Source organism: Gasterosteus aculeatus, chromosome 3 (assembly GCF_964276395.1).
Source record: "Gasterosteus aculeatus chromosome 3, fGasAcu3.hap1.1, whole genome shotgun sequence".
NCBI classification, from domain to species: Eukaryota; Metazoa; Chordata; class Actinopteri; order Perciformes; family Gasterosteidae; genus Gasterosteus; species Gasterosteus aculeatus.
In genome coordinates this window covers 9,011,224-9,025,755 of record NC_135690.1, presented here as the reverse complement: position 1 = coordinate 9,025,755, position 14,532 = coordinate 9,011,224, and the positions used below count along the sequence as shown (strand labels likewise).

Here is a 14,532-nt window from a genome sequence, read left to right as displayed (position 1 = left end):
TGTCTTTATGACACTGTAGAAACACTTAGCCTTGGGATACTGATACATGCACAGACACACACACACACACACCCTACCACTCAGCTCTGCCACACCCTCAGGTGAGTGTGCGTTGATTTTCCCTGAGTGTACCTGGATATCGAAGAACAAATACAGGAAGGGACCAGGCTCGGGCGGGTCTAGGCGCGGCATTTTAGACGTGTGCATGAATGTGTGCGCCAGAGAACATTTCTTTCAATCTCATTCCTTTACTTCAGCACCCAAGGCGAGGTCCGTGCTCCTCTGCCCGCGTGACACTGAACACGGAGACTCACACGTGACTCACTTGGTAATCCTGGTTCGAGGTCATTGAAATCATTTGCGGCGTGTCCGTGCGTATGTAACGTTGTATCTGGATTCCTTTTTTTGTTGTTGAAGATGAAGTAAAACTGTGTCAAATAAGCTTAGTCTTTTACTTATATAAATGTATTCAACTAATGATTCATTCGCTCCCGAGTGAGAGTTAATCATCAATGATTCATTAACAAAGGGATCTGGAGGCCATTACAGACGTATGTAACTTACGACTCGCCTGCATTTACACTAAAATGCTAACTGAATGTAAATACAGTACATGTCGAACGTTTGGACGCATTTTCTCATTCAAATCAATGAGAAAGTGTGTCCAAACCTTTGACTGGTACTGTAGATAGAAGTGTGGACAAGATGTTGGTCCTTTACTTCCCTATGGAGGATATTATAGGAGAAGAAGAAAATGAGGGGTAACGTAATTGGCAGGCTGTGGTGTTGAGGACACAATAAAGAATGTTGTTTTTGCGTTTTTGTATTTCAGACAGAGGAAGTGTCATATGTCCATTAATAAGTTGGCTAATGGCGCTCTAACACACCTCACCTCGCTTTACAAACTGTGGTTCTGATCAGTGATAAGGCTGCTTCCTGTGAGAGAACCAAAATTCACCAGTGATTGTCCAGCAGGCTGAAAGCTCTGGACAGGGAAAGATGCCAAAAGAGGCTGATGATCACACGATTAAGGAATTCAACTACTTCCAAATAGGACGTTTAAAGACACATTGATTCAATTCCTTGAGATCAAACACATATGAAAGTGTTGGAGATCCTGAGGACTGGCACATTGAACCACATTCCCCGCCTGTCCTTTCCTCCCTCTCTGCCCCGTTATTTGTGCCTTTTGTGCTGTTTGTGGGCAGTTTATTTTCTCCCGTACCCTTTCCGGCGGCCCTTCTTCTCAATCTGCAGACAAAGCCGGCGTTGTCTGCAGACGCGCTGTGTTGCGGGGGACAGGCTTTGGGTCAGCGTCTCATGGAATGCCTGGAAAAGCATCCAAGCGAGGGGCCGTGTTAATGTGAGGGTCCGTGCCCCGGTCTGGTCCCTGGTGCCTTCTGGCTCTGTGACTCATCCAATGAGTCGTTACAGGAGACACAGGCCCCGTCACGATAGCTTGTCAGAGAGGATCGTAACGTTTGACATTTTTATTCATTTTCAGCCTTCAGCTGGATCGCTGGGTTGGAGAAACCGGCTACATGTTGCAAACACACTGCTTCTATTACTTTGATCTAAATATTTGTCTTTATCTCAGTCACTGTCCCTCCCTCTCTACATCACATTGGTATTTTTTTTGTCTTTGGTCCAAAGCAAGCAAGGTTACTATTTCTGTCAAAAAGGTTATATTAAATAACACTAGTCTCAATCCCAGACAATTGCCTCCACTTCTACGTGTTACCAGCAAGTCAGTAAACACACGTTACAGTGAGAAAGTAAAGCAAGTGATCAAATAGCAATCTCTTATTTTGCCAATTTGTTCCTTTAGTGGGACTTTGCACAAGTGCAAACTCTGTCAAACTTGGACACTGGCTGCTTTATTATAGTGTTATACTTTATAAATACAAAGAGGCTGCCGAAGCACAACATTATTTCCCCAAATATGTTTCAACAAAGCCTCGAAAAGGTTTATTATTACGGTAACAGACAAGCATAAAAGCACTTCAACAAACCCCGAAAAAAAACCGAAGTCAGGGACAAGGTGTGTGTGTGTGTGTGTGTGTGTGTGTGTGTGTGTGTGTGTGTGTGTGTGTGTGTGTGTGTGTGTGTGTGTGTGTGTGTGTGCTCGTCCGGTGGGAGGGACACAGTGCAAGTGAAGTACACACCATCCCTCCCCCCCCATGGCGCCCACACCTCCAGCAGCCAGTCGCCCTCTGCCCCACCTCGAGCGAGCACCTCAGCTTCCACCACACGCGAGAACTTTCAGCCCCCGAGTGGATCTCATCATGGAGGTCGGATCCCCGCGCGCGCTGTGGACCGCCGTCTTCCTCCTGGCGTGCGGACGCCTGTCGGCATTCAACCTGGACACCGGGGACGTGCTGCGGAAGGACGGGGAAGCGGGCAGCTTGTTCGGCTTCTCGCTCGCCATGCACCGGCAGCTGCAGCCGGTGGACAAGCGAATGTAAGTGGGCTCTTTTCCGCTGCTCTGCGCGCGTTGCGTGTCCGTGGAATGGCTCCGTACGTACGCGCGCGCGTCTGCCACAGCTGGGACGACGACTGCGCGTTGGCGTTTTTTTTTAAAGAGGAATAAATATGATATGGAAATCACGTGGCTCCAAATGACCTGAATTACTTTGTTTGTTCGGCAATTAGTCCGTTTAGTTCCCCAACAAAGTGCGCTGTCCGGTTCCTTCTGCTCCACGGGAACCCGCAGCACGACCTCCTGTTAATCTTTCCTTCCAGGTGACCTATTGTTCTGTGCGTCTCACTCTTTCTCTCACTCCTTTAGTCTTTGCTGACTTTCTCTCAGCTCGGTCAGGTGACACCGAGCTTTGTCTCTCAGAGACAAAACCTCTCATTAAATCATTGATGGCATGTTTATGGGCTCCCAGGGGCCTCCTTCTGCATAAAGGAGAAGCGCCACCACGTGAACTTGAACCTGCACTGGAATTCTTTTAATCTGTTCCGCTGTAATGGACCAGACACAAATGCATAAACACACGTTTGTCTGTGTCGTGATGGATGGACTAGTAAAAGTAGCAATGCCACACTGTGAAATGATAAAACAATTGGAAATGTGTCGTTGGCAAAGTGAGTAACTATCAAAATAATGTACGTAAACTGTGTATTTTAGTATTTTAATGCTGTACTTAGTTGAGGTGGAGCTCATTTTAAAGTCTAAACTGCATATATAGTTTGATCATTTAACCTATAACAAGGCATGATATTGAAAGTTCATCCTAGTTTTTGGTTTAGGTTTATAAACTGCGAATGTTTAAAGAACACTTTCAACACCGGCAACAGTGTGAGAGCAACTATCTGAATCGTATCCTGGTTATGACAGCGTAAACTCTTTCTGCTGCTATTGACTTGCTATTTCAACAACAAATCTTGTAATTGGTCAGTGGATCAAATAGTATTTTGTATTTGTTCAACGCCAAAAGCTCCCCATAGTTTGTACCACTGAACGCTACCAAAACTTATTATGGCCGTTGTTATGAAGTTCCCAACTCTTTGACTTTCTCCACAGAGGTTAAACAAGGTTCTAAGACCCAGGTTAGGTTAAACCCAATGCTAACATGGCAGGGTGGTGTGTACAGATATCGGTGTAGATAATGCATCAGTAGTCGGTGCTGAAACAACACGGTCAGTAGTGAACTTCGATAATCAAACAAATAGGCAACAGTTGTGTCTCTGGGAAATTAAGGTATAAGGTTGTCGGAATACAATAATATTCCACATGGTGTTTGTGAAATAAGTCTCATTTCAGCACGTTCTTGTTCAATGAGCTTGAAGCATCAGCAGCACGTTGTGTTGTATCCCAACACAAATGTGTGTCCGTATACGTTTGTTTGTTTTTGCGAGTGACGCGAAGTGCTCTCCCGGTCCGCTGTGTTTCGCTGTGAGTGGCACGCACATGCGTCGCACGTGCAGCCTGTAGGTGCTTTGTGTGTGTTTGTGCGTGCATGTGTGCCGTTCTGGTGGTGATTCATGCCGTGGCCCGAGCGCTGGGGCGTCGCCTGGTTAGAAGGGCTCAGTGGGTTGGTTTAAACATTCCTAGCCCGAGGCAATAGAAAAGAGATAGAAGGTAATCAAAAAGAGATTGCTAGATCTAACTTAGATTTTAACAACATCAGCTGGGTGTGCACAGTGCGTTGCTGCAATCACTACGACAACTTCTATAACTTGTTGCAATTGAGTCGTACGTGCAGAAGAGCAGGAGCCAATATGATCGTGTAGGAACATGTGCGCGCGTGTCAGTGTGCGCGTAGCATTCCCTGGTCTGTCACAATTGCCAGGTGGAGCTCTTTGTATAATAATATACAGGGGAGACCCAGGGAGAGGTTAGGCAAGTTTTAAGAGAAATGGAAAATGTGTTTTTCTGAGGAATAGAACCTGCTCTGGAGAATCCGTAGATCCCAGAAATCGGTCGGTAAGGAGTTGGGACGACTGTATGGTTCAGTATTCTCAGTCAACTTTGCCTGTGACGGTGCAGGTGTGAGAGTCTCTCTCTCCCCACCCTTCCCCTCAGGCTAGTTCTGGATATCCAACATCAAAGAGAGAAAATAAAAAATCGGAGGGAGAGACAGTTTAAAGAATGCTGCCGAAACATAAATCAGTAGTCTGGATCACCTGACATGAACCTCTGGATCTGCAACCCATTTGGAGGTCTGGGCGTTTGGGTGCTGCTGGGTGTTGCTAGGCAACGGGTTGTGACCTGGCCGGCAGCCGTAGTGAAAGAAACCCAACAACAAGCCACTTCTCTCAAATGGCTGTTCACTCTGCCTGCGTGTCCGAGTGCAACACACACACACACACACACACACACACACACAATATCGCAATACACCACGTCAGCATTTCTTCATTTGCATCAAGAGCTGCTCTAACTTTCTGCTGTCCACATTGTTTGGTTAGTCAGTAACGCAATCTTGATATAATGCTATTTGTGTTGGTGGCTTTTACCCCAAAGGAAACAGCTAAATGAGACACGAAATGAGTATCACAGAATTCAGTAATGCAACGGAGCCCGTGGATCCAGTGACCCCATTTCCCAGAGTCCAATGGGTCGTCTTTGACGTGTCTTATTTCAATCAGATGCCCAAACAACTTCACTCATTTTCACTGTGAAAATATATTTTTTTTTCTGTTTGGCACAGGAGTCTTGACTTCTGTGTCTTTTAAAAAAGGAGGCAGAGATAAAGGCCCAAATTAGAGTGATCTAGTTTTGGAAAACAAGGTCAAACCAATCCTGTGAGATAAACAGTGTGGGAGCTTGTTTCATTGAGAGGACTTGTTCTAATGCATTTTTTAAAAGATATATCTTCATATTTTCTCAATATCCCAGTTAAAGACCATTTTACCGCCCTTATTGCTGCAGCATGACTGTAGACAATGTAAACAGTTTTACCCAGCTTTTTTTTGTCATATAGAACGATTTATTAGTTGTTTGCTTGTCCCCATCATGCCAGCGCAAGTCAATAGTCATTATATATATATATAGCGTACAGGAAAAGGCTTTGTGTTCCAGCTAAAGATGGTTTTGCTTCATGTCAGAGAGAGAGAGAGAGAGGTGTATTGACAATGTAAGCATCCCCAAAGCTTCAGCTCAAAGGAAGACATCCATGGCTTGTTTGGATTTCTCTGTAGGAAACCCAGGAGACTTCAATGCCCAACGTTGAGACTCGGAGGTGCCGTTTGCTCTTGTCCTTCGTTGACAATGGCAGCCTGTGTGTGTGTGTGTGTGTGTGTGTGTGTGTGTGGTGATATAGAAAGCCTGGTTCAATCATCCACATCCGGCGTTTCAAAGGGGTCTTTGACTGAGCTGGACCGCGAGGACACGCAACATCATGGTGCAGGCGGATGTTTGTGCGTGTGCGAATACGGCTGCTGCGTGACACAGTGGACCGACACGCGTGATGAAATGCCAGAATGATTCTCACTCTGAGCGCTTGCCCGAGAATAAGTGTCCCAGCGTCAGCCGCTTCCACGGGATGCATTTGGATCGATCCGCGTGTGCTTCAACAGAGTCATTTGTGTGTCCGCCGCAGACTGCTGGTCGGCGCCCCGACAGCCAAAGGATTGGCGGGTCAAAAATCCAAAGTGACGGGGGGACTCTACAACTGTGACGTGACCTCCGCCTCACGTGGTTGCAGCAGAGTGATGTTTGACAACAACGGTGAGATATCGGCTGGCACCGCTGCATGTTTCAAAAATGGTTCAAGCTGTTTCACTCCCCATGACTGTTGAATAACAACGTCCTCTGCGTGTCTCTCCCCCCTCTCGGTTTTAGAGGATACTGGAACTGAAAGCAAAGAAAACCAGTGGATGGGAGTGATAGTCAAAAGTCAGGGCCCAGGAGGCAAGATTCTGGTATGTCTCAGCACAACATTGCCATTCAATTTCTTCATTTTGGTGTTATAAACAGACGCATAGCTGAAGACAATTGGACGACCTAATCGAAAATGAATCAGCCACTATTTTGGTAATCGGTTAACCATTTCAGTCATTTGTGAGGTAGAAGAGACAAAAACGTCTTTTTCAATTTTATGTGATTCTTTTTGTACTTTTGTCTCTATGTAAAGTGTTAGATATTTGGGTTTTAGACTGTGAATTGGATATTTAAAGACATTTAAATGTACCGTTAGATTCGGGGGGAAAAAAGGAAATGAAAATATAACCATCTGGTTCAGCCATTTGGGGAAAAAACTAGTTGCAGTAAAAAGTCGACATGCAATGCTACTCAAGTAAAGCAAGGAAAGAAGGTGTTTGTCAAGTGTCTCACTTTTGTGAGGGTCAAACTGCAGCCCCCCACTTGAAAGGGCAGCTTGCTAAGAAGTGTAGACTGGATTCCACTCAATGACCAAGATTCGGACTTCTTTGCTTTCTTGCTTTTTATTTTTAAAATTGTCCAAGTCAAACCAGGTGAAAAACCTTGAAATACAAACATGAATGTAAGGTCAAAGAAATATAACCCATGAAACCATAATCAATTCACATACCCAACATCACATACTTAATTTATAATCTACTGGAAATTAACCTCAAAATAAGTAGAAAGACAACCCAAATTTAAAGTATCCCAATACTAAATTAAATACATTTTTAAAACAGTATTTAATGATGATTTTAACCTTTAAACTTCACCAGATTTTAACTCCGCTGAATACACACAAATCAAGTTTTATCCAATTACTTTTAGCTTGAATACTTTTTAAAACACATTAAATATATGGACATTTGATTTTGCATTTCATGCCATAAGTAGTCAGCCACTCAAAAGCTCACCGGCTCCTTCTTCAGCCTTTGCAAGCTTTATTCCTGCAGTCTCCTCTTTCCAAGCTCTTCAACCTCGCTTTCTCACACTGCTCGCTCTTCACTGTCCTGTGAGTGAGTGACTCCAACCCCCCTGATCGCCAGATCCTCTCCACCTGGTGCATTAAAATCTCCGCCTCCAGCCTGAGAGACGCACCTAAACCTACCTCCCAGCCAGAGAGGGGCTCGGTCTGCAACTCAACTCAACAGTGTTAGTTGTACAATTAATCCGAAAATGAATTTTTAAATGAATCGCTAAATTGTTTCATCTCTACATTACAATCAAATATAGAATGATTGGCAATTTATGGGACCTGTAGCTCAAATGGTGAATCACCGTGGAATCAAAACTCTTAATTGGTCATTTCAACCGAAGCCCTCTACCTTTAATCAACATCACCTGGATTTGACCGTGTGCTTTTGTTTCCGTGGTAGACCTGTGCCCATCGCTACCAGCGGCGGAAAAAGGACGTGGATTCCCGTGACATCATCGGCCGCTGCTACGTGCTGAGTGAGTCCTTGACTATTGATCCAAGGGTGCCAGAAGAGGGGAAAGACTGGCATTTCTGTGCCGGCCGGCCTAAAACCCACGAGATGTTTGGCTCCTGCCAGCAGGGCATGTCTGCCACCTTTGACAAAGACTACCACTACTATATCTTTGGAGCTCCTGGCGCATACAACTGGAAAGGTAGTCTGTCGTCTGTGTGTGTGTGTGTGTGTGTGTGTGTGTGTGTTTAATCTATGAAGTATTTACTGTAAGATGATTTAACTGCTTATATCTGTCATTATTAATCCATATCATTAATCCATTTGATCTATGATGTGATGAAGTGATGCTTGCGAGGATTTCTTTCTCTCGTGTGTTCAACATCGCTGCTGATTAGAATTATTGTGTAATGGCCTCTGCATCCCTCTGTGACAAGCGAGATCTCTGCTGGATTAACTGGTCTCTCTCCTCCAGGGGTGGTACGCTTGGAACAAAATAACATGACATTACTTACTATGGGTGTCTATTCCGACGGACCTTTTGAGACCGGAGATGAGAACCTCAAAGACCCTGAGATGGTCCCCGCCCCGCCCAACAGCTTCCTGGGTAAAACGCAGCTCACCCCCGTCACCCCTTCCATCTCCAATCCAACCCCATCGCCTCGTTGGCTCATCATCACAAAGATGCTTATTGTAAGTACCCGACTGACCAGTATTTCCTCGTCTGTTGTGTCCCAGGCTTTTCCTTGGACTCGAGTAAGGCTCTGACCAAGATGGGCCAGCTCACAGTCGTGGCCGGAGCTCCCAGAGCCAATCACAGTGGAGCCGTGGTGCTGCTGAAGAAGGGCGATGACACGACCAAAGCGTTGCTAGAAGAGTTCACCCTGCAAGGGGAGGGGCTGGCCTCGTCGTTCGGCTACGATCTGACCGTGCTGGATCTCAACGGGGACAAGTGAGTTGCGCCCGGCGAATGCGCCCAACCGGTAACTTCTGTTTTTAACCCGAATGACTCAAGCAAACAATGGCCTCGTTTGTTAGGTGGCTGGACATAGTGGTGGGAGCCCCTCAGTACTTTGAGAAGGATGGGGAAATAGGAGGAGCCGTCTACGTCTACGTCAACAAAGCCGGGAAGTGGAACCAAGTCACCCCCATCAGAATAGATGGAACTAAGGACTCCATGTTTGGTCAGGCTGTGGAAAACCTGGGGGACATCAATCAGGATGGTTTCGAGGGTAAGGCTGCAATGTCTTTGTGTCTGCATACCGTGTGCATAGTGCTGTCCGCTGTCCTCCCTTTCTGAAACCATGGTCGGATGAAATATATGTTCCTGCATAACCCCACTGCAAGTCACCAGTGTCGTTCTTCTTGTCAGATTTTGCAGTTGGAGCTCCTTATGAGAATGAAGGCGCAGGGGCTGTATTTGTCTACCATGGAGGAGCCAACGGTCTCCACTCTAAAACAGCCTCACAGGTATGAAATCAACTGCTCAGATAGTTTAACTGCATTTGTGGGTTATGTTTTCGTCAAAGAAATGCATGTCCATGAAAAGGCATCATGGTTGAGCACAAACAACCTTTAAAAAATGAGTTGATGTAAAATGTGTGGCTATTGCCCAGCGTGATGCTACTTTTACACTAAAGTTATGCCAGTTGCTTTTTTGGTCGGACGAACACCACGGTAAGCGTCTTTATTCACACCGCGTGTCTCTTCTGCTTCAGGTTTTGTCCGGCGAGACTTTAGGGGTGAGACAGTTTGGCTACTCGTTGGCAGGAAACATGGACCTGGACAGGAACGCTTACCCCGACTTGGCTGTCGGATCGCTCTCTGACTCCGTCTTTGTCTTCAAGTGAGTGGAGAGGCACGTTGTTCTCGCCGTGCGTCTCTCTTTGTGGTCACAGTCGGCGTTTGCTCACTCGAGTTCTGTTCTCCCCAGAGCCCGTCCAGTAATTAGCATCAAGAAGGAAATCAAGTTCTCGCCGAAGGAAATCGACCTCACCAAAAAGAACTGTGGCAGCGGCGTCTGGTTAGTGTGACTTTTTTGTGTAGGTGTTTTGATAAAGTAACACATATTTCATTACTGCGTCTGATTGTGAATTATTTGTGTCCCCAGCTTGGAGGTTGAGGCCTGCTTCACCTACACTGCCAACCCCAAGGATTACGGTCCCAGTCTGAGTAAGCCGATCCATTTAGTCTTGATTAACGTCTTGACAGTGTTTTTGGGCTTGTCATCGTCGGAGATTCAACTGGAAGAAACCACACACAATGTCATCTTCATTCGTCATTTCTGTATCCTCTTCTGTCTCACGTCCCTGTCTTCGTCCCATCTAGCCGTGGAATACTCCCTCGCGGCAGACGCCGACAAGACGCGTAACAATTTCAAATCCAGGGCCACCTTCAAAGAGCCTTCGGAAAATGGCCACCAGTCCAAAGGGACCATCACCATGGACACCAAAGGAAAGGAAAAGTGCATTAAGCGTCAGCTTGAGATCCAGGTAACGGCTCTCGCTCTGGAAATGTTCTTTCTTTCTCCTCTTCATCAACGTGCATCGTGAGTGGTGAGTAATGTGCCATTCTACAGGAAAATATTCAAGACAAGCTGCACGGGATCCCCATCGACGTGTCCGTGGACATCAAGGGCAGCGGCCGTAAACGCAGGCAGAGCTCATCCTCGGTGACACCTGTCCTCAACGCCAATGAGCCATCGACGATTCGCTCAGAGGTGCTTGTGCATGAAAGCTTGATCATATCGACACGTGGTAGGACTGACGATCCAGTAATCCTCGTTTTGCGCGTGTGAATGCGATTGCAGGTGCAATTCCTGAAGGAGGGATGCGGTAGCGACAATGTTTGCCGAAGCAACTTGAAAGTGATGTATCGGTACGGCTACATGATAACGGACGACACATTCACTCCGTTACAACTGTAAGAGAAGACGCCTTTCTTTCTCACGAGCATCGCGTTTGCTTCCTCCGTCACGTGCGGGCTCATAACTTGTGTGTGTCCGAAGGGAGGGCGACACGCCGGTGATCTCGCTCAGTGAGCAGAAGGACATCGCCTTGGAGGTCAAAGTGTCCAATCTAAATGGAGATGACGCGCACGAAGCCTCTGTGGTCGCCCTCTTCCCGCGCGCCCTTTCCTACTCTGCTTACAGCGTTGCGGATGGCGTGAGTCTTTCCTTCCCAGTAACTGTCGCATTGACACACGCGCACGAACACACATTCCAATGTGGTTCTGATTGGAACTTGTTATTTGTTCCCAAAGGGGCAGGTAACCTGCAAAGCCAATAAAAATGGTTCTCGGGCCGATTGTGAGCTCGGAAACCCCTTCAAACGCAACTCAGAGGTGAGAGAAAATCACCTCTTGGATAATGTCCTCTGCACAAGGTGCACTTATTAATGTTTATGTATTTATGCATCTAGGCAACCTTCTACATTATTCTGGGTACATCACGCATCTCTCTAGATACTACTGAGTTGGAGATTGATCTTCAGCTAGAAACGTAAGTAAATCTAAGCTTGCATCAATAGTATCAATGAATACATACATGTGTTTCCGACGTGACCTGTTTGTAACCTCTAATCATACAGGACAAGCAATCAAGATAACATTGCCCCCGTTAAAGCAAAGGCAAAGGTGCTCATCACGTTGCAGCTGTCTGTATTAGGGTAAGAAACATACACACACACACACACACATCATATCCACTTACACACAGTGTGCACAAATTCATATAGTAAGTGCATTTTACTGCCCCACCTCCCCGCAGACAAGCTGAGCCGTCCCAGGTGTACTTTTCAGGAAAGGTCAAAGGTGAGGCAGCCATGAAGCAAGAAAGTGACATTGGCAGCGCCATCACACACAACTTCAGAGTGAGTACAGGACGGGTACTGGACCACAAGAGGCTGGTTCTCATGCATCCCTTTAGTTCACTGAAATGTTCAGTACTCCAGAATTCTGCATGAACTTGTTCTTTGATAAGATAGTGATACAATATCATCTGATGTGGGACACTGATCCTCTCTTGATTGGCAGATAATCAATCTGGGAAAGCGCTTGAAAGACTTTGGCACGGCCACCCTCGACATCCACTGGCCAAAAGAAGTAGCGTCAGGGAAATGGCTTCTGTACCTGATGAATATCAGCTCCACTGGAGTGGACATGGAGTGCTCTCCTAAAACGGCGATCAACCCTCTTAACAAGGTCAGTGAAAACATAACACGTGTTAGTCTTAGCGTCTTAGTGTCTCATTTTAAATAGCAGTAGAGGTGTGTGGTTAGAATTGTAGATTTATTTGAGCCTCTAATTTAATTAAATATCGGAATGTATGTCTTCTTTTTCTGCTTGAAGGAACCAAGTGACACCAGGGTGAGAAGAGCAGCAGGAATCCCCCTAAGAAGTGAAGAAGGCACCATTTCACGTTTACTCGACACGAAGAAATTTAAAACTCTGGTAATACCACACTACCAATGTGCACTGCCAGATGTTATCTATGTTTGTAATCCTTAGTGTGGCAAACAAGTGATCACTGTGAGCTCCTTTCTTTGTCGACAGACCTGTCTCGAAGGGGCCAAATGTGTGACGATAAAGTGCCCCCTACGGGGCTTGGACAGTAATGCCGTCATCACTCTCAAATCTCGCCTCTGGGACAGCACATTCATAGAGGTAACCGTCTGTTTTTATGTCAGCACATTTAAGTTATTGAAACAAAAATCGGGCTGTAGAACTCAATAAACTAAACTAATTACACAAACATGTTTTAGTAGTATTGTTGTGTTCAAAAACAATACTTTATTATTCTGAACTCTTTTTTTTTAATTCAAGGGAAACAAATATTAAGAGAATCTTGATCTCCTGCTTCTCCTTCCCCGTCACACAGGATTACTCCTCGCTGCATCGCGTGGAGGTGATCGTAAAGGCCTCTCTGCATGTCGATACCACATCAAAGAACACTGTACTAACAAATGCTGAGACACAGGTAATACTATGCGATACTATAGTGTACACTACACAGTGTAGTCAAAACTCCAAAGCAGAGCTGCGATTACAGATGTTCCGCCACTGTATTTGCTTTTCCCAGGTGAAGCTGACGGTGTTCCCAGAGAGGGTGGAGGCCCGGTCCGGAGGAGTGCCGTGGTGGATCATCGTGCTGTCCATCCTGTTCGCGCTGCTGCTGTTGGCCCTGTTGGCTTTCCTTCTGTGGAAGGTAGGACTGAGGGACCGATAAAAGCACATACAGCTCATCAACATTCTCATCACTCGTAACGACCCAGCGGTCTGCAAAGAACAACTGTCGGCATCCATAGCGGCAAATACACACAATGTCTAACCATTTACCTCTTCTCAGTGCGGAGTCTTTGGGAAAAAGAATAAAGAGGACCCGTCAGAAAGAGAGAAACTCACAGGAAATGCATAATAAACAGCGAGAGGGTAAAATCACACGGCCTGCCATGAATGAGTGAAACTTTCTCTCTCGCTACTTTTTTGCCTAGCGAAGCTTCCTGGTGTTGGGCGGGCAGCGGGCAATTCTCGCACTGTGACATGGATGCTATTATTAAAGCTGACCGGTATGCAGAATATTTTTTCACTCATGATTATGTGTGAATCATCACTGCCTACCTGCATGGCCGGAGGAGATGGGGAGGAAGTAAACCATTGGGGCTTATCTGCATCGCTTTGATCACGTCCTTAATGCTTTTTTGTTGCTATCACACATGCAGTCACTTGGTCTGAGGCTTCTTTTCCTTTAATGGTGGAAAACACCTGCGAACACGTTTCCTTTCTTCGAGAGGCGTGCAGATGGCTACTTTACGCCTCTCAATAGATTCACTGAATCTTGGCCTGTCAAACAGATGACATTGAATGTCTCAACCTCCTTTTTCTCTCTGAATGCCTTGAAATAGCATTTTCCCAAACAAATATACTTTGTTTTGCTTTCTTCTCCACAGTCTGTCTTTTTTAAGCGGGACAGAAATGAAGACAAGGTTCCAATTTACAACGCTGTTCGCATCAAGCGGGAGGAGAGGGGAATAAACCCCAGGAATGGACACTGGGAGAACCTGGAAAAGAAGCCCTGGATGACAACCTGGCATGACAAGGAACATTATTCTTAACAGCCAGCGAGAATCCGACACCCCACAGATCATCTGTTGCTTACTAATGAATTCAAAACTTCTGATTTTTCTTGCCTTTTTGCACAGTGTGCACTATAAATATAAAGAAAATAACTGGCAGAACAATGTGTAGGGCAGCTTTCCAAACATTCTGCTTCAGAGGCTGAATTAAGAGTTGTGGAGTGGGAGATGGTTCTGCACATCTGTCTGTTAGAGCTTTGGAAATGGTGTTCTATGTTTACTACATTCAGTGTTGACTGGGGGAGGGAGGGCGTTTGCTAGAGCGTTTGTACATTGTTTTAATGGGTTGCAGAATAGTTTTCTATTTATTATTCATGCCTTCCTGTTTCATGCCTTACAGGCCAAAGAGTCATGTAATGCATAGAGGCATCTTTTTTATTTTAACGAAAATGTGCCATTTCCTCCCCATGTAAAAGTGGATTTTTTATTACTGTTTATCAATTGTGTATTTTGTGGATAAACTTTACACTTCAGCGGTCAAGCACGCCGTTTTTAAATATAAAACAAAGCTTCTGCAGAATTATTTTTATTCACTGGCTGTAAAAACAATTAGGAGCAAACTTTCTCTTTAATAAAACGTTCAAACACAATCATATGCATG

General features: G+C 45.6%; 1 protein-coding gene across 2 annotated transcripts; it reads left to right on the top strand.

The window, feature by feature from the left end:
- The first annotated feature begins 2,080 nt into the window (after positions 1–2,080).
- LOC120816619 (integrin alpha-6) lies at positions 2,081–14,521 on the top strand. 2 transcript variants are annotated; one of them, XM_040172366.2, is made up of 26 exons: positions 2,081–2,461; positions 6,051–6,178; positions 6,293–6,372; positions 7,750–8,002; positions 8,276–8,407; positions 8,539–8,752; positions 8,839–9,032; positions 9,173–9,270; positions 9,519–9,646; positions 9,734–9,823; positions 9,911–9,972; positions 10,129–10,292; positions 10,379–10,519; positions 10,610–10,722; positions 10,808–10,964; positions 11,062–11,142; positions 11,220–11,299; positions 11,388–11,465; positions 11,567–11,669; positions 11,833–12,000; positions 12,148–12,249; positions 12,352–12,462; positions 12,677–12,775; positions 12,878–13,003; positions 13,145–13,227; positions 13,746–14,521. In XM_040172366.2, the coding sequence occupies exons 1-25, from the start codon at positions 2,181–2,183 to the stop codon at positions 13,211–13,213; spliced, it is 3,252 nt and encodes a 1,083-aa protein (XP_040028300.2). In that variant the 5' UTR covers positions 2,081–2,180; the 3' UTR covers positions 13,214–13,227; positions 13,746–14,521. The 2 variants fall into 2 exon arrangements, with proteins under 2 accessions (XP_040028300.2, XP_040028299.2); XM_040172365.2 differs by lacking the exon at positions 13,145–13,227.
- The last annotated feature ends 11 nt before the right edge of the window (positions 14,522–14,532 follow it).

Coding starts and splice junctions, on each gene's coding strand:
- LOC120816619 (XM_040172365.2), top strand. CDS start 2,181: ATGGCGCCCACACCTCCAGCAGCCAGTCGCCCTCTGCCCCACCTCGAG. Junction 9,973..10,128: donor GGATTACGGTCCCAGTCTGA/GTAAGCCGATCC, acceptor CGTCCCATCTAG/CCGTGGAATACTCCCTCGCG. Junction 12,776..12,877: donor TAACAAATGCTGAGACACAG/GTAATACTATGC, acceptor TGCTTTTCCCAG/GTGAAGCTGACGGTGTTCCC.